General features: G+C 52.7%; 1 protein-coding gene across 1 annotated transcript in view; it reads right to left on the reverse strand.

Annotated features, from left to right (window-relative positions):
- Positions 1–19,410, reverse strand: part of CARS1 (cysteinyl-tRNA synthetase 1) — a 73,121-nt gene that overhangs the window by 45,699 nt on the left and 8,012 nt on the right. The window contains exons 2-6 of the mRNA XM_077115392.1: positions 13,408–13,499; positions 12,347–12,435; positions 11,260–11,356; positions 9,171–9,269; positions 8,071–8,220 (exon numbers count right to left, since the gene is read on the reverse strand). Of these exons, the coding sequence (XP_076971507.1) occupies positions 8,071–8,220; positions 9,171–9,269; positions 11,260–11,356; positions 12,347–12,435; positions 13,408–13,499 (527 nt within the window). The remainder of the gene's footprint in view (positions 1–8,070; positions 8,221–9,170; positions 9,270–11,259; positions 11,357–12,346; positions 12,436–13,407; positions 13,500–19,410) is intronic.

Genomic DNA, 19,410 nt, shown 5'->3' on the forward strand with positions numbered 1-19,410 from the left:
CCTAATATAACTTATGTAGATAGTTTGATTGAATGCCATTAAGTACTTGGAATCTCAGGTAGGACATGAGATTTTGCTGGTTTGTCCAGAGTGATGCCCCAATGAATCCCAGAGTGATTTGATCAGTGAGTGGAAAAGTATCTGCAAAGCCCCCTTTGGGGAGTGGTGAGAACGGGGAGAAATTCAACTTCCCCAAGTTGAATTCTTGATATTCTCACAAACAGTGTGGACAACCAAAGCTATAGGCTGAGCCCCCAGTCTTGGGGTTTGTTCATATGAAACTTAACCCCACAAAGGATAGGTCAAGTCTACTTAAAATTTAGGCCTAAGAGTCACCCCTGAGAGAGCCTCTTTTGTTGCTCAAATGTGGTCCCTCTCTCCAGCCAACACTACGAGCAGTCTCACCACCCTGCCTCTCCTACGTGGGACATGGACTCCCAGGGGTGTGGACCTTCCTGGCAACGTGGGACAGAAATCCTGGAATGAGCTGAGACTCAGCATCAAGAGACTGAGAAAAACCCTAGAATGAGCTGAGACTTAGCATCAAGGGATTGAGAAAACCTTCTCGACCAAAAGGGGGAAGAGGGAAATGAGACAAAGTGTCAATGGCTGAGAGATTCCAAACAGAGTTGAGAGGTTATCCTGGAGGTTATTCTTATGCATTAAGTAGAGAAGGAGATATTGTTATTCAAGACATAATGGAGAGGCTGGAGGGAACTGCCTGAAAATGTAGAGCTGTGTTCCAGTAGCCATGTTTCTTGAAGATGATTGAATAATGATACAGCTGTCACAATGTGGCTGTGTGATTGTGAAAACCTGTGTCTGATGCTCCTTTTATCTACCTTGTCAACAGATGAGTAGAAATATGAAATAAAACTAAATAATAGGGGGAATAAATGTTAAATTAAATTTAGTTTGAAATGCTAGTGATCAATGAGAGGGAGGGATAAGGGGTATAGCATGTATGAATTGTGTTCTGTTTTCTTTTTATTTCTTTTTCTGAATTGATGCAAATGTTCTAAGAAATGATCATGATGATGAAATATGCAACTATGTGATGATATTGTGAATTACTGATTATATACGTAGAACAGAACTATCATATGTTAAAAATGTTACTGTTTGCTGTCATATTTTTTTTTAATTTAAAAATTAATAAAAAGAACATTGGGCCCAGCAGCATGATAGCTGGGGGCTTCGACGGAGCTGCGATGTTCTGAGCTGTGATGTTCTGAGCCATGAACTGCCTGGGCAAGGGGGTGAGATGAGACACACGACCGGGCAGCTCCCAGGGTGGCCGCCGGAAGGGCAGACAGAGAAAGGTCTCAACGAGCAACGGCAAGGACAGGAATGAGCAGCACGAAGGCCAGAAAGGGGGAACCAAGCATAGAAAGGAGAGCAAGGTGACCGGAAATAAAGTAAGAGGACAGAAAGAATCCCACAGAGGCCCAGCAGGCCAGGCAAGGACAGAGACCTAAGACCGGATTTGAGAAAAGGGTTCCAGGCATGCACCCATGGCTGGAGAAACTCCTGAAACAGAGGGATGCAAAAATGAAGAGAGGAGGACAAAGGCAAGGTCTGGGCACCTGGTTTCCTTGGGAAAGGGGGTGGGGGGCCAGGAGGCGAGGGAAGGGGGGCGTTGGCAGGTTCCCAGGCTAAGGTCGGTCACCCAGTGCGCGTGGGGATTACGTCTGGAGTGGTACAAGAGCAGTAAAGGGTTAACTCACCAGGAAGATACACCTAGTTTGAACTGGAATATGCTTATCAAATAGCCTCAAAATTTATAAAAGCAAAAAAGCATAGGGGAAAATGGACAAAAACTATAAAAGGCAGAAGCATTAGTAGACACAAAAATATATATCAACAATGGGGTTAACAAGCTTGATTTATTGGACATTACATAGATTACTTTTTTTTTAGGAATTCCAAATCATTAGTATGTAATGATTTCCTATACAACAGTTACTTTTCTGCTTTTGTGAAAATAAAATTTTTTGTGGCAGTGTTTCAATGTTTACTTGCCCCAATATAGCCTAGTCACTAAATGGGTCAATCCTCTTTGGTCACTCTAGCCTTGAAATTGCTCTTACCACTCTGTAGAACTTTGCACCCAATAGTTAGAGAACACGAAGTCTCAGGAACGGGAGACTGTTCCCCAACCCGGCACATGAGGGCCGTGGCGGTGTCTCCACTTCACGGAGCAGCCAATGCAGGCCAGAGTCTCTGACCACTGGACACTGCGCTGCATGTGAATTTCAAAAGGCAATTTGAAAAATCTCATATGTTTGGAAATTAAAAACATACTTCTAAATAATTCCTAGGCTAAAAAAAGAAAGAAAGAAACCAAACTGGAAATAAAATATTGCTCGGAGCTGAGAGCTATCAGAATTAGCGGAAGCCGCAGAAATGACAGAGGGGAAGGTGTGGCCTTAAAAGCTGCACCGGCAAGTAGCTGAGGTGCGATTTAAGGAGGGTGACAGCAGGGCAGAACAAGCCCAAACGAACAGGAAGGAGGCACCGACGGGCAGAATTAATGGACAGAACAGAAGGAGAGAGCAGAGGGGCCCGCCAGAGCCCAGCGCCGGATCTCCCAACGATTCCAGTTAAAATCCCACCACTGAGCGCCTTGCCTGGACCTCCACAAGGGGAGGATTCAAAACTCAGCCAAGGAACAAGGCCGGGCCGCGGAGGCTGTGGATCCCAGGGTCTGAGTCGGCCTGAGGGTCCCACAGAGGCAGCGGGACCAACGGGATGGAGGTGGCCGCCTGGGCGGACGCCTGGACACACATGGAAATCGAACAAGTGACAGGGACGGCGGCCCAACGCTCGGGAAGGGAGGGCTTTGGTCTGTGGGGAGCCGGAGGTTGCGTCCCTCCTCACCCCACTCACAAAATCTCATTCTCGGGGGTCTGGAGATTTATACATGAACCACAAAGCTTGAGAACCTTCAGAAGAAAATCTAGGAGACTGTTTTTATGTCTCAGGGTAGGAAAATTCTTTAGACACAAGGGTCACGTATAAAAGAGAAGAAAAAAAAAGTGGATGAATTCGATTACATGAAAATTAAGACCCTCTGCTGGGGAAAAGAAAAGCACAAACTGGGAGAAAGGATTCGTAACGCCTTTAAACGGCGGGAGCCGAGTAGCTGGGACACCTGGAACGCTTACAGGCCAACCAGGAAAAGATGAACCAGCCAGCAGCAGTGGGGGCAGAAGACAGAAGCACCCCAGCTGGCAAAGGAAAGGCCCCAGCCTCCTTAGAGCTCATGGAAATGCCAAGTCAAACCTCAGTCATTATATTCTACACTCAATCTGTTGCCAGAAGGAAAGTGCTGGCGTCTATGCAAATAAACAGAATGCCCAAAACTGGTGGGAGGACACACTTGCCTAACCACAGGGGAAAACAAGCTGGTGTCAACTCAGAAGTAGGAGCGGCCCGTGGCTGCCACCTGCAAAGGGCCTGCCACCTGTGAAGGGCCTGCCACCTGCACAGCGCCTGCCACCTGCAAAGGGCCTGCCACCTGCACAGCGCCTGCCACCTGTGAAGGGCCTGCCACCTGCACAGTGCCTGCCACCTGCAAAGGGCCTGCCACCTGTGAAGGGCCTGCCACCTGCACAGAGCCTGCCACCTGCACAGCACCTGCCACCTGTGAAGGGCCTGCCACCTGTGAAGGGCCTGCCATCTGTGAAGGGCCTGCCACTTACACAGCGCCTGTCACCTGTGAAGGGCCTGCCACCTGCATAGCACCTGCCACCTGCAAAGCACCTGCCACCTGTACAGCACCTGCCACCTGCGAAGGGCCTGCCACCTGCGACGCACCTGCCACCTGCGAAGGGCCTGCCACCTGCATAGCACCTGCCACCTACACAGCACCTGCCACCTATACAGCACCTGCCACCTGAGAAGGGCCTGCAACCTGCACAGCACCTGCCACCTGCAGAGCGCATGCCACCTGTACAGCACCTGCCACCTGTGAAGGGCCTACCACCTGTGACACGCCTGCCACCTGTACAGCACCTGCCACCTGCGATGCGCCTGCCACCGGTAAAGGGCCTGCCACCTGTGAAGGGCCTGCCACCTGCGATGCACCTGCCACCTGTGAAGGGCCTGCCACTTGCACAGTGCCTGCCACCTGTGAAAGGCCTGCCACCTGCACAGTGCCTGCCACCTGTGAAGGGCCTGCCACCTGCACAGCGCCTGCCACCTGTGAAGTGCCTGCCACCTGTACAGCACCTGCCACCTGCGAACGGCCTGCCACCTGCACAGCGCCTGCCACCTGTACAGCACCTGCCACCTGTGAAGGGCCTGCCACCTGCACAGCGCTGCCACCTGTGAAGGGCCTGCCACCTACACAGGGCCTGCCACCTGTACAGCGCCTGCCACCTGTGAAGTGCCTGCCACCTGTACAGCACCTGCCACCTGCAAAGGGCCTGCCACCTGCACAGCGCCTGCCACCTGTACAGCACCTGCCACCTGTGAAGGGCCTGCCACCTGCACAGCGCCTGCCACCTGTGAAGGGCCTGCCACCTGCGAAGCACCTGCCACCTGTGAAGGGCCTGTCACCTGCGAAGCACCTGCCTGCAGGGTTGCCCGGGCTGGCACCTCATAACAGACCTGGTGGATGAGCCAGGAGGCTCTGAGCCGGCAGGCAGTTTGCACAATGTGCTTTATGCTGAACCCCGCTTTCCTCCTGGGAGATGGGGAATTGGGTAGCTGCCAGGCAGCGGGTGCCTGTGTGACCAGCACCAATAAAATCCCGGGATGCTGGGCCCCCATGGGCTGCCCTGGGCCAACAGGTGCTGCTGTGATGGCTGCAGGGGACAGTGTGCTTTGTGCATGCCCTCCTGGGAGGGGGAACGCCAGAAGCCTGTGGGGACCCCCAGACCCACCTGAGACTCCCCTTGCTGGGGAGACCAACACAGAAGAACCCACAGTGGTCTCATGGGCAGCCACACAACCCAACAGCCCCGCACAGGAAAATGGGTAAAGATGGGCTGGGGGCATCCTCAGGACAAGGGAGGGTGAAGGGAGCAGTGGCCACGGCATGGCTGGACCTTGCGGGGTGCAAAAGTCCATCCCCAGAGACCCGGGGACCTCATGCACGTGACACAGGCCTGCGAAGCCTAGAGGGGGCACAGCAGAGCAAACTCTTGTCTGGGGACCACGAGGGATAAAAACCAACGAGAAAATCTAGTGATACATGGAAGCTAGAGATGGGTGAACAGTTAGCAAATGAGGTTGAACTCCAGTGTAAGGGAATAGATAGGAGCGAAGGTGGTTCTCCAGTGGGTCTGTAAGTAATATCGCCATACTGAAGGGGAACACGATTGAAAGGGGTTGTATAGACCTACATGTCCCGCCAATTAACAATGTAAGTATAAATAAGTTCTTGCATGAACTACTGCAAAGATAAGAATCTTGCACAAAGTTTGGGGTACAGGGGAAAACTGCTACTGCATGCTATGGGCTATTTTTAGCAGTAAAACATCAGCAGTACCACAGCAACATCAGGGGTACATAATTGGGGAATCACATTTAGTCCGCAGAGGTGATTGTTATTTCTGGATTTTGAGAGGCTGTTTTGTACATGTGTAACCTGGTATTTAGAGATAAGACTGAAGCTGATCAGGTCGAGATTAAGGTAATTCAGAATACAGGAGTAAGAAAAACATTGTCTATATTTTAGAACCTCATCTATTTTTCGAGACCAAAGGAAGAAAGGTTTACTTTGTCCAGAACCTACGTTTTCTGTGGCACATAATCTAACTCAACCTGTCAGGATAGATCATTTTAACAATCCAAATACAGGGAGCACAGAATAAGAGTGGGAGCCTTTAACCCTGTATAGCTTAATGTAATGCCTGGATGCATCCCAGAGCATATTAAGCAGACAATCAAAAAGTACTGGCAAAGTCCTTTGAGGGGTGGGAGAAAAAATATGGAACTACTAAACTTCACTACTGGGGAAACCCCTGATACTGTGTCAAATATTAGGGATACCCAAATCAGTAGGCCAAGCCCTTAATCTTGAGGCTTGCTCTTGTGAAGCTTATGTATGTAGTAGAGCAGCTTAGCCTACCTATAGGTAGGACCTCTTTTCCAGAGGACCTCTTCTGTTGCTCAAATGTGGCCTTTCTCTCTAGGCCCAACTCTGCAAGTGAAACCATTGCCCTCTCTCCTATGTGGGGCATGATTTCCAGGGGTGAAAGTTTCGTGGGAGAGGACTCCCAGGGATGAGTCTGGCCCTGGCACCACGGGATCAAGAATGCCATACCTGACCAAAAGGGGGAACGGTATCAGTGGCTGAGTGAGCTCAAATACAGTCGAGAGGCTACTCTGGAGGTCCCTCTGACACAAGCTTCAGTTAGTCATTAGTATATACTATAACTTGTCAAACCCCAACTAAAACAATTCCAGCCAATCCTAAAGAACAGTTGGGGCATTATATAAGTTCCAGGCACTAGCGTAACTTTTCAGAAACCTATGACCTCCAGATGGGTCCCTGGACCAGGTAAGTCCTGAAACGCAGAGGGCCCAGCCTCTCCAGAACATCAGATAGTTCCATCTCCCTACCCCATATTATCCACAGCCCATTCCAACATGAAAAAGTTAGAATGGACATAGCCCAAATACCCCTCAGGAGTGGGAGAAAGATCAAAAGTGATGATGGGGTTATACAGAAAGGGTCGGGTTTAACAAATGAGCATGGTTGCATAATCATTATATTGATATTTCCTTTAGTCTCCAGTGTCTTAGAGCAGCTAGAAGTAAAAGCCTAAAATTGTGGAATTGTAACCCACACCAAACTCTGAAATCTGTTCTAAAACTAACTGTTGCACTGTGCTCTGAAACTTATTGCTTTTTTGTATATATGTTATTTTTCACAAAAAAGAATAAATGTGTTTTATAGGATGCTGGCTTGAAGACTGATTCTAAGATCTTTTTTGGTAATTTAAGATATTTATGTAAAGTACGGAGGAAGTGTTTCTGTTAAGGAAAAAGAGAGAACTTTTCCCTTGAAGTAAAATAACTCATTGCTGCAGAATGAGAAACAGGAGCGTGCAGGACAAATGGGTAGAAGTAAAAAGTTGTAGAAGTCAATTGTTGGAAGTGAATTTCATAGACAGTGGTTAAGGCTGGCTAAGATTTTATAATTTTTTAAGATTTTTAATAGTTTTCTTATTGGATGGACCTTCATACAAAACAAGAACTTGGCTTTCCCTGCAAAATGACAATGTTTTCTTGGATTATTGGTTTGCTCTTAGTGAGAAGCTAGGAAAGGTTTTCAACCAGCTGCGTCACCTGCCTACATGACAAAGACTCTGTCTTATCAGATGACGCACTGACTGACCTGTATGACCATCTCCTTCCTTACTGTTTCAGAGAAGGCCTCCTCACTTAAAAAAGTCTTTTTAAAATCATGTTAACTCCTCTACTTACTTTCAAACTTTTATGTCATCTTGATTAAATAAGAACCAAAAAAACACAAACACAAAGAGAAAGCGCGAGGGAACTGGGGCTCCAGGCACCGGCGGGGGGCTGGGTAGGGGCTGCTCTCACCCTCCCTGGGCCGGCGCTGCACACCTCACTCCCCGGCTGCGCTTTCCCGAGTCTCCACTAGAGGGCGCGCAGCAGGGGGCGCGGGCGTAAAGTAGATGGGCCACTGCCGGGCCCAGGGCCAGGCCAGAACCCCGCATGCCAGGCAGGGCCCCGGGGCCCTCTGTCCCCACCACGGACAGCCGTCTCAACAGCGGCCAGGGGGCCAGCAGATGTGCCAGGCCCCCGCACACCCTGCAGCTCCAGGGGTGAGCCTGGTCTGGGAAGGACCGTTCATGTTCCGGGTAACAGAAGTGGGGTCCCTGCAGCCGAGTCCTGTTGAGGGGGCTCAAGGTTTTGCTTCAAAGGACATGCGCTTGGGCCAGGAGCCTGGCAGGCAGGGGCAGCTGGGGGCAGGTTGGGGTCCCTGACCCCGCCGTGCAGAGCTGGACGGCTGGCTGTCCCCACCGCATGCCACCCTGGGCTACTGAATGTGACCTGGCGCAGCCACCTCTAGGGCCCTGCGGACCTCACCTGGACGCGGGCGTCAAGCTCTTCTCCAGCCACTCGGGAGCACACGGCCCCCTCCAGCGCCTCAGTGGCCAGCGCCACGGCCTGCTGCATCTTCTCGAGCATCTGCTTTTTATCGGGATCCGTTGTCGCATTCAACTTTTCTGAAAACGGCTAAAACGAGGGGAGGTGGGAGTGTCAGACTCTGCTTGGCCAGGCCCCCCGCCTGCAAAGGCCATTTTCAGTGGCTTAGAGACCTGCTGTCCCCACTGCCCCACGACAGCAATGGGGGAGAGTGTTGCCCTGGCTTCCCCCGCGTTCCCCGCAGCCTCTGCAGACACAGGCCCCTGGACAACCTCGGGTAGGAGGGCACTCACGCCCTCTGTGCAAAGCTTCTCCCATGGGAGAAGGGGGAGGGTGGAGTGTTAAGGCTCCCTGAGGTTTACACGAGTCTGCTCACCCGTGGTGCGAGATGTGCTTGCACAGATGGGTGCAGGCCCAGCCGCCACCCCCGTGGAAGGCGAACACCTCGCATGCCAGCCCTGGGACCCTGCAACACTGCTTAGCCCCAACCTTAGACCTCCTTTTCCTCCGTAAATAAACTGCATATCGCTCACCCCTAAAGACAAAACAACAGTGTACGCTAGTCTTGCTGTGTAATGCATATGCCAGTACATCATCCTAACACTGCTTATTCAAAATATAAAACTGGAGAGGACCAATTTCTTCATGTGCCTCTGACAGTTTACAATATTACCATTCCAAGAAACTTGGCATAGCGCGTGTACCTTTTCAGAAGTAAACATTTGAGTTGGGGGTGGCCCTGGCACTGTGGGGGAACAGTGGGGCAGGTGGGCACTCAGGGCCAGTGACCCTTCTGCCAGTTCCTGGTGGGAGCAGGACACCACCTGTCCACCCCCTGCTTGGGTGACTTCCCTGGGGACTTTCTCACAGGCCAGGGGCCAAGCTCCATGGAGACTCGGGTGCATCCTGATGGCACAGAGTCTAGTTCCACACGCTGTACAAAAGCCACTGAGGACAGACAGGATGCGGGGACACACACAGTGGCCCCGAGCATGCAACGGGAGTGACTGTGCATGGCCTCGGAGCCCAGGGGGACCCACCTTCAGGGCGGCGTGCACGTCCTCCAGGAGCTGCGCCGCGGGGGGCTTCCTCTCCCGATACTGCTCAAACAAGTGGTTCTGCCGAGCCCTCTTGATGATCTGCGAGAGCATGAGAAAGAGAAGCGTCTCGGACTCGCGGCTGCGGGCACCCGGCCCCAGCAAGCCAGGCTCGAGGGCCATGCCACCAAATCACGGAAAATGCATTGCTAAAAAAATACTTATTGGGGTCACACAACCCCAATGCCGAATTTTCCCACTTTAACCGTTGTCAAGTATACAATTCAGCAGTGTTGAGGACATTCAGTGTTGTGTTACTGTCTCCTCCATCCTTTCCCAAAACTCTCCCATTGCCCCAAGCAGAAGCCCTGTGCCCCTGGCACACTGACCCCACCCCCACCGGCCCCTGTCCGTGATGCTCTGTAACCCACTGCCCGCATGGGTTTGCATGTCCTCGCTGCTTCACACGACATGATTCACTGCTCGTCCTCGTGTCTGGCTTCTCTCATCAGCACAGTGACCTCAAGGCTCACCCATGCTGTCGCAGGAATCAGAACTCCTCTTTCCACAGCTGAATAATACTCCCCCGCGTGGCTAGATCACATTTTGTATAACCATTCATCAGACGGTGGATACTCGGGCTGTTTCCCCTTTTGGCTATAGTGAATCAGGCTGCTATGAGCGTGGGTGTGCAAAGACCCATCAGAGACCCTGCCTTCAGATCCTCTGGGTGCAAACCTAGAAGTGGGTCACGTGGTAATGCTAAACTCCCCTTTCTGAGGGACTACCCAACTGCTTCCCGCCGCGGTGGCACCGCTGACATCCCCACCGCAATGATGCAGTGAGTCCACTGCATACCCTCACCAGCGCCAGCGTTTCCCAGTTTGTTAATAAGAGCTGTGCTGGTTTGAAATGATGCATGGACCCTAGAAAAGCCATGTTTCAATCTTATTTTGTAAAGGCAGCCGTTTCTTCTAATCCCTATTCAGTATTGTAAATTTGGAACTGTAATTAGATCTCCCTGGAGATGTGATTTAATCAAGAGCAGTTGTTAAGCTAGATTTGGTGACGACATGTCTCCACCCATTTGGGTGGGTCTTGATTAGTTTCTGGAGTCCTATAAAAGAGGAAACATTTTGGAGAACGAGAGATTCAGAGAGAGCAGAGCAGAACGACATAGCCATGAGAAGCAGAGTTCACCAGCCAATGACCTTTGGAGATGAAGAAGGAAAATGCCTCCCAGGGAACTTCATGAAACAGGAAGTCAGGAGAGAAAGCTAGCAGATGACACCGTGTTCGCCATGTGCCTTTCCACTTGAGAGAGAAACCCTGAACTTCATCAGCCTTCTTGAACCAAGGTATCTTTCCCTGGATGCCCTAGATTGGACATTTTTATAGACTTGCTTTAATTGGGACATTTTCTCGGCCTTAGAACTGCAAACCAGGAACTTACTAAATTCCCTTTTAAAAGCCGTTCTGCTTCTGGTATGTGGCGCTCCAGCAGCGAGCAGACTAGAACGGGGGAGCCAGCCTGGCGGGCGTGGAGTGGAGCCTCAGTGTGGTTTGACTTGCGTCTCCCTGATGTCTAACGATGCTGAACGTCCTTTGTGGGCTTCCTGCCCTTTTGTGTATCTTCTTTGGATAAATGTATATTTGAGCTCTTGGCCCATTTTTTGAGTTTTTTGTCTTTATGTTGTTGAGTTTAGGAGATCTTTACATAGTTCAGATATTATCTTTATCAGATTTCTGGCTCAGCTGAGAATATTTTAACGTGATCTTTCTGATGCTTAAGGAAAGAAGGATGCCTCAGCTTCCTACATCGTTACACAGAAAATAACCTGCTAAAGTGCCTGCAACATTTAATCAACTTAGTTTCTGAAAATGCAGATTTCCAACATCTAAATATCTGCATAAATCATAATATCATTTGCATAAGCTGTACCACCGATTCACTGAGGGGATTCAAATAGTGGTTGTTGGGTCAAAAGCTAAGCCAGCTGTACCCTACGTTATTTTACCTATTATCCAAAAGTCATTTTTTCTCCACATAATCCCACTGCAGTTAAAACGTAACTGTGAAAAGTCCCTTTACCTTATCATCAATATCTGTAATGTTCATGCAATAAAAGACATCCAGCTTGAAGTAATCCTTCAGCACTCTTCTCAAAATATCAAAGGAGATATAGGACCTAGGACGATGAGAAACAAACATTTCCCAAATTGTGAAAAGATGCACAAGTGAAAGGACCCCATGACCTTCACCCTGATGGCGGCTACTCCCCACGGCCGCCCAGCGGGATCTGGCTTGGCACTGCCTGAGCCTGGGTGTCCTAGAACCTAGCCCCCGGGCACTCCCACCCATGCTGGACAGATGGCCAAAATTTCAGATACATGGAAAAGAATGTCTTGGTTTATTCCAGGGTGTTCAATACTGGATGACAGGAAATTTCCCTTTCCGGTAATCAGGATTTTAGCACTTTTTTACCATGAATATAGATTACTTATATAATTAAAAAAAATCATTTAGAAAATAAGAGAAGAAAACATTCAGGGTTGATTTTCCTTTCAAGTCTCGGGCCACCCATGGCAGAGCCGAAGATGCTCTGGTCCCGGCCTGGCTGCTGTCCACCCAGCCCTGCCCTCTACCCAGCCCCATCCTCCACCCAGCCCCCTGCCCCACCCTCCACGCAGCCCCACCTTCCACTCAGCCCCGCATCCACCAGCCCCACCCTCTACCCAGCCCCATCCTCCACCCAGCCCCCTGCCCCACCCTCCACCCAGCCCCACCTTCCACTCAGCCCCGCATCCACCAGCCCCACCCTCTACCCAGCCCCACCCTCCACCCAGCCCCCTGCCCCACCCTCCACCCAGCCCCACCTTCCACTCAGCCCCGCATCCACCAGCCCCACCCTCTACCCAGCCCCATCCTCCACCCAGCCCTGCATCCACCAGCCCCACCCTCTACCCAGCCCCATGTCCACGCAGCCCCACCTTCCACTCAGCCCCGTGTCCACCCAGCCCCACATCCATCCAGCCCCCAGCCCCACCCTCCACCCAGCCCCACGTCCACCCAGCCCCACCCTCCACCCAGCCCCACCCTCCACCCAGCCCCACCGCCTCCTCCTGCCCTTGGCTGCCGCTTCTCCCTGGAACCAGCTGATCCCAGCGCTGGACGCTACCTGGCATGGCCCATGTGAGAAGCGTCGTAGACGGTTGGCCCACAGCAGTACCACGTCACCTTCTTCCCATCTTGAGGGACAAACACGTCCTTTGTTAGAGACAAGGTATGAGGATCAGAAGGAATGCAAGGTCACGCCAGACCACCAAGACAGAAGATACGCAGCGGGGGGCTGAGTCAGAATCTAAACACATTCAGAATTCCTTCTGAATTGTGGGAAGAGCCACAAACTTTCCCGGCTGCAGGAGCTGCAAGAGACTGTCTTTGGGCACCTCTTGCTGGCCAAGACGACTCTGGAGGCTGCAGCCTCTTCCTCTCTGCAGTCCCTGCTCCACAGGCTGGTGGGGAGGGAAGCCAAAACTTCATGTTTTTGCTGAAAAGCTGCAGCAGCTAGTATTTATCAAGCCCAACATGTGCTCCCAGGTGCTGTCGTTTCCTTCCACCCGTGGAGGAGCTGGGGCTAGGGCAGGAGTGAGGTTTCACACCTGTGTGTAGCAGCAGCTCCAGCAGGCTGCACGGGGAAGGTCCTGCAGTCACAGCCTTGGCCGGCCTGCCTGCCAGCCAGCACCCTTGATGCTAAGCAGCTCAGGGACTAGAAATCTAATCAGACCTTGGCTGGCATCTCTCAGACCACTCAGTCCCAGGGGCCGTGCCCTGTGCACCGAGGGACCCAGCCTCCTTCTGCTTCCGACACACTCAAGCAGGTGGCTCATCCTGCATGGCTCATGCCTGGGACACCGGGCCAAGGCTGGGTCTGCTTTCCATGCCGCCGAGGCCTGGCTGGCTTAGCACGGTCTGGAGCACTCACACTTGGGCAGAGCTCCCGAGACTGCTGAGGGCAATGCCTGGGAGCCGACGGGCAGGGCAGGCAAGCATGCCAGTCTGGGTGGCTGCCCAGAGGACAGCTCTGCCCTGGCGACATGGACAGCACCGCCAGCCCATGAAGATTTACACGCCTCCCAGGCAGGACTCAGGAAGAAACCACCCTTCTGCTAAGTGCACGTGGGGAGCCCACGGCTGCTCCCGGCGCTGCCCTAGCGCACGGTCATGAGGTCCCCTTACCTTGCGCCGGGTGAGGCTGTTGTAGAGGCGCAGCCTGCAGGGCTCAGTCCCTGGCGGAGGGGACCACCGGGGCTGCACGTGCTGGCCTTTACCTGGAGGGCAGAAAGCAGATAAGTGAGTCACCTCAGTCCTGGCTGTGCTCTGACGACAGAGGTGTCGTTCCCGATGAAATGAGACACAAATCCCTGCCGACCTGGCTGCTGTTCCGGACACCTGGTCTGTCCTCTGCTCTGCTCTGGCAGTGAGTTCCAGGACAGCCTAAAAGCTCCCTCCTTCCACAGGGCTGCGTGTGCACCTGCCCTGACCCCACTAAGCTGGGCTGGCCTTCGGACACCCACTTCCCCACGGCTCCATGCAAACCACTGCACGGGGCTGTGGGCGAGCAGGAGCTGGGCGCCACGCAAACAGCCAGGCACAGCGTGGCCTCATCCCGCATGCATCTAGGTAACAGGCAGCCCAGCACAGACTCACTCGCCAGCTGCCTGGCCATGCACTTGGCCCCTCTGGGGCTAACAGTCTGTCCCTCGCCAACTCTAGGGCCCACCCAGTTCCCAAGGATCCTCACCTGGGCCAGGTGGAGTGAGGCTTGGCAGAGCAACAGACAGTGACCCAGGCTACCTCCAGACCCCAGGTGGGGCATACGCCACAGGCCAGGACAGAAGTGGCTCTGTGCACAAGGCCGTGGCAATGCAGGGCAAGCCCGGCCTCCAGCCCCGCAGTCCCCCAAGCCCCTCACCCCCGTCAGATGCTGGGTAAGCACCTGGCCCTACCCCCACTCCCAGCCGGCTGCCTGCCCTGATTCTGCCCTGAGCAGGGCTGGGGTGCCACAACGTCCTTCCCTGCCTTGGAAGGCAGCCTGCACCCCAGCCCTCAGGCCCCTCAGCAGCCCTCCAGAGCCAGCCCTCACCGGGCAGTCCCTGCCCTCCTCCCCACCCCGGTGCCCCCTGCCCTGCTCAACCCAGGCACAGGTGCCCCTCCTCCCCGGCTGAGCACAGTGACCTGAGGCTGGGACCCTCCCAGGCAAGGCAGCCCCACTGCAGCCCACCGCGGCTGACCGCTCTCAGCCAGGTATCATCACAGCAGCGGCGATCCCCACCCACCTCGGCCCGGCACAGCTGAGCCCCCCACCAAGCGGCTCCTGCACCTGAGGGCATACCTGTCACCCCTAAAGCCCTATACCCGCGTTCCGCAGTGGTGCCCCCAAACTTGGACACAACTGCCCACAGAGCTCATCTTTTCACCACCCCCGCCGGTACACCTGTCTGCACATCCGTCCCCCTCTGTAAACAGCCGCAGGCCCAGAGCCTCACTCAGCCGTGCGCCCACCTGGCTCGGTGCTGGGGGTCTTGGCTGAGCCGTGCCAGGGCTGGCAGTGCCTTCGCCCTCCCCCGGGCCGGCAGCAGCTCACAGAGGTGCCTCCCCCACCCCATCTACGCCCGGCCTCCCAGCATCTGCAGACATGGCCGACAGGTCACTCCACACGTCAGAGGAAATCAGGGCACCGGCCGTGCAGGGGGTCCTGTCCGTTGAGGACACATGAGCTGGGACAGAGGGCACTCCCAATGCTGGGTCAACGGGAAGGGAAAGGCTCAGAGTGGGGTGTATGCACTCCTGGTGTACATGCACACACGTGTGCACACCCGGATGCGTGGAGGCTGGGCACAGAAGGGGGACTAAGTGAGGTGGGGAGGCAGACAGACAGCCCTAATCAGGAGCTCTTACTCTAGGTAAGTTCCAGCAAAATCACAGGTGGTCACAGCCCTAACAGCATAGAAAATCCCCAAACCGTAATAAAACATCTAGCTGCTTTTGAAGGTCACGTATAATTTCTCTTCCTTTTTTTTAATTAGAGAGGTTGTGGGTTTATGGACCAATCATGCATAAAATACAGGTCCCCATTCACCACCCACTCATCCACACCTGGCACGGTGGGGAACATTTGTTACAATTGATGAAAGCTCCTTTTTAGACAGGCACACCCCACTTTATCAAGCTTCACAGATATTACATTTTTACAAATCGAAGGTTTGCGGCAACCCCACGTTGTGCAAGCCTACCGGCGCCACATCTCCAACAGCACCCGCTCGCTTGGTGTCTGTGCGTCACATTTTGGTAATTCATGCAATATTTCAAACTCTTCCATTGTTACTAAGTCCATTATGGTGAGCTATGATCTTCGATGCTACAACTGTTAATTGTCTAGGGGTGAACCTTTGTAAGACGGCAAACTTAGTCGATAAACATGTGCGTCCTGCCTGCTCTGCCCACCAGCTGCCCCCTCGCTCCCCTCTCCTCGGACCACCCTGTCCCCTGAGACACAATACTGAAATCAGGCTGACTGATAACTCAAAATGGCCTCCAAGTGATCACGAGAAAGGGAGAGTCGCACGTCTCTCATCTCAAACCAAAAGCTAGAGTGACAGGCTTGGTGCGGAAGGCATGGGGAAAGCTGAGAGACACTGAACACAGGCCTCCTGCACCAGGTAGCCAGGCTGTGGAGGCCAAGGGAAAGTTCTCGAAGGGAACTGGGAGTACTGCTCCCGTGAACACACACATGATAAAGTGAAACAGCCCCACTGCTGCTACGGAGAAAGTTTTACTGGAGAGACGATCAAACCAGCACAACATTCCCTTATGCCAAAGCCTAACCCAGAGCAAGTCCCCAACTCTTACTCTGAGGAAGCCGAGAGGGTGAGGAAGCTGCAGGAGAGTCTGAAGCCTCCAGGGGCGAACTCACGAGCTTTAAGGAGAGAAGCCGTCTCCATCGTGTGACGGTGCAGGACGCAGTGGCAAGGGCTGGTGCAGAAGTTGCAGCGAGTTCACCAGGAGACCTTGCCAAGGCAGCTGATGAAGGCGGCCCCTCTACACAGCAGATTTTCAATGGAGACGAAACAGCCTCCCACTGGAAGGAGATGCCATCCAGGACCTTCCCAGCTAGAGAGGAGAGGCCAGCGCCCGGCTGCAAAGCTTCAGATACAGGTTGATGCCCCTGTGAGGGGCTAGTGCAGCTGGAGACTTGAAGCCGGTGCTCACTTACCATTCCAGAAATCCTAGGCCCCTTAAGGAAGATGCCACATCTCCTCTGCCTGGTCTCTATAAACGGAACACAAAGCCTGGACGATGCACATGTGTGTTTACACTGTGCTTTACTGAGTATTTTTCGGCCCGTGTTGAGACCTACTGCTCAGAAAATAGGATTCCTTTCAAAACACGACCGCTCACTGACCATGCACCTGGTCAGCCAAAAGTGGATGGAGGGGACGAGAGGAGGGCTCCTTTCATCCTGCTGACACGAGCCATTCTGCAGCCCGCGGCTCAAGGAGTCGCTTAGACTTTCAAATTTTGTTATTTAAGAACTACATTTGGTGAGCTGAGACTCAGCATCAAGGGATTGAGAAAACCTTCTCGACCAAAAGGGGGAAGAGTGAAATGAGACAAAGTGTCAATGGCTGAGAGATTCCAAACAAGAGTTGAGAGGTTATTCTGGAGGTTATTCTTATGCATTAAGTAGATATCACCTTGTTAGTCAAGATGTAGTGGAGAGGCTGGAGGGAACTGCCTGAAAATGTAGAGCTGTGTTCCAGTAGCCATGTTTCTTGAAGATGATTGTATAATGATATAGCTTTCACAATGTGACTGTGTGATTGTGAAAACCTTGTGTCTGATGCTCCTTTTATCTACCTTGTCAACAGATGAGAGGAACACATGGAATAAAAATAAATAATAGGGGGAACAAATGTTAAAATAAAAAAAATTTTAAAAGAACTACATTTGGTAAGCCTACAGCTGTGATAGTGATTCCTCGGCTGCATGTGAGCAGAGTACACAGAAAGCCCTCTGGAAAGGGTTCATGCACCATTCGTGTCACACCATCAACATTAGCAGGAGCCTTGTGGACAACTCTGAAGGGTTCAAGACTTCCATGGTGGAAATAACTGCAGACGTGGGAACAGCAAGAGAACTAGCATTAGAAGGGGAGCCCGAAGATGGGCCTGAACTGCTACAATCTCAAGATAAAACTTTAACAGATGAGGAGCTGCTTCTCATGGGTGAGCAAAGAAAGTGGTTTCTCGTGACGGAATCCACTCCTGGCAAAGATGCTGTGACTGTTGCTGAAATGATAACAAAGGATTTAGACTATTATATCAACTTAGTCAATGAAGCAGCGGGCAGGGTTCGATAGGATTAATGCCAATTTTGAAAGAAGTTCTACTGTGGGTAAGGTGCTATCAAACAAACAAACAAAATAAATAAATATATAAAATGCTATCAAACAGCATCACATGCTACAGAGAAATAGTTCATGAAACGAAGAGTCTATTGACGTGACAAACTTCACAGTCATCTTATTTTAAGAAATGGCCACAGCCGCCCTCTGCTAGCAACAAGACGGTGAATGTCCTAAGGTCAGGAGACGGTCAGCATTTTTCAGCCATAAAGTATTTTTTAATTAAGGTATGTACCTTGTTCTTTTGGACATAATGCTGCTGCATGCTTAACAGATTAAAGTATCATGTAAATATAACTTTTATATGCACTGGGAAACCAAACAATGCGTGTGACTCACTTTATGGTGATATTTGCATTATTGCAGTGGCCTGGAGCCAAACCTGCACACCTCCGAGAGGTGCCTAGAAGCTGCTCTTAACTCAGCCAATCGCTTAACGTAGGGTTCACTGGGTGGTGCAGATCCAAGGGATTCTTCTTTTTAAATTTTTATTCTGGTAACATATACAACTTAACACTTCTCCGTTCAAGTACGTGTGAATATGACTCAGTGCTGTCAGGTTCGCAGAGCCCTGCTGCCATCACCACCATCCCCTACCAGGACTCCCCTCCTTGCAGGTAGGTCACGCATGTTTTATAGGTTCATTTTAAAGGCATCAGATGCCCTTGAAGGAAAAGCTTCTTCAATGACTCGCTGGTCTTGACTCTGCTGTCCTTCCTCATTAGGATGCTGGGACTCGGTGGGGAACTGTGCCGGCTGCCCTGCCGTGCAGGAAGCTGGAGGCTCATCTGTGGGAATGGTCGGGGACCACAGAGAGGACACGAGGTTGGGGGGAGGCTGCCGCTGAGGGGTGCGTCCCCAGGGCGCCAGGCTGCCCAGCTCCCTAAGGGCTGCTGCAGCCACGTGGCTGGTGAGCAGCAAATACACATCCATACCCGCAGAAGAAAAGGAAACAACTGGGAAACACGACAAAAGAGGCCTTTATGGAATAACCAGAAATTCCCCCAGAGTGCCTTTGCGCAGATAGCTGGCGGGCTCACATCACTGCAGCTTAGCGCGGCCAGGGGACTTTCTCAGTCAGGGCCCTGGGCGTCCTACAGATTCCAAGGCGGCTGCTGTCACACCGCACAGCGGTCTGTTTCTCTGCCTGAACCCACAAACACACACGCACGCAGCCCTCCTGCACACATGGGACCTCACACAGGAACGACATCCCTGGCTGGACAGAACCCGTGTCCACAACAGAATATCCACCGCGGCTCATAGGAGACGCACCGCCCAAGCCAGGGAGATCTATGGGCAGTGGCCACCAGGCGTGCCTGCCCGAACCGAGAGTGCCCCGGGCAGGAGGTGGAGAGCAGGGCCAGGGCTGAGGCGGGGGCAGGGTAGCCCTGCAGGCTCCTGGGGATTCAGCCCCCAGAAAAAGCCCCAGCCCTCGCAGGGACACTCCGGCTGCCTGGGCCAGGGAGTGGCAGGGTGGGTGCCCGGGTGGGGGGGTGCAGGGAGCCTCCACGGAGGGGTGGTCCGTGCTGGGACCAGAGCTCAAGGGGGAGCCTGGGAACTGGGTGAGGAGGCCCAAGGGGGAACGGACCTCACATGCCAGATGGACAGAGCGGGCTGGGGCCAGTCAGTGCCATAGAAGAGGGCTGGAAGGAACTAGAAGGATTGGGGGTGGCAGCACGGAAGGTGGCTCCGCTGTGTCGGGAACGAGATTCTTGGCAGGGCTAAACTCTGACTGAGAAGGAGCAGGACGGCGGGGAAGAGGGGGTCAGCAG

Source organism: Tamandua tetradactyla, chromosome 9 (assembly GCF_023851605.1).
Source record: "Tamandua tetradactyla isolate mTamTet1 chromosome 9, mTamTet1.pri, whole genome shotgun sequence".
NCBI lineage: Eukaryota > Metazoa > Chordata > Mammalia > Pilosa > Myrmecophagidae > Tamandua > Tamandua tetradactyla.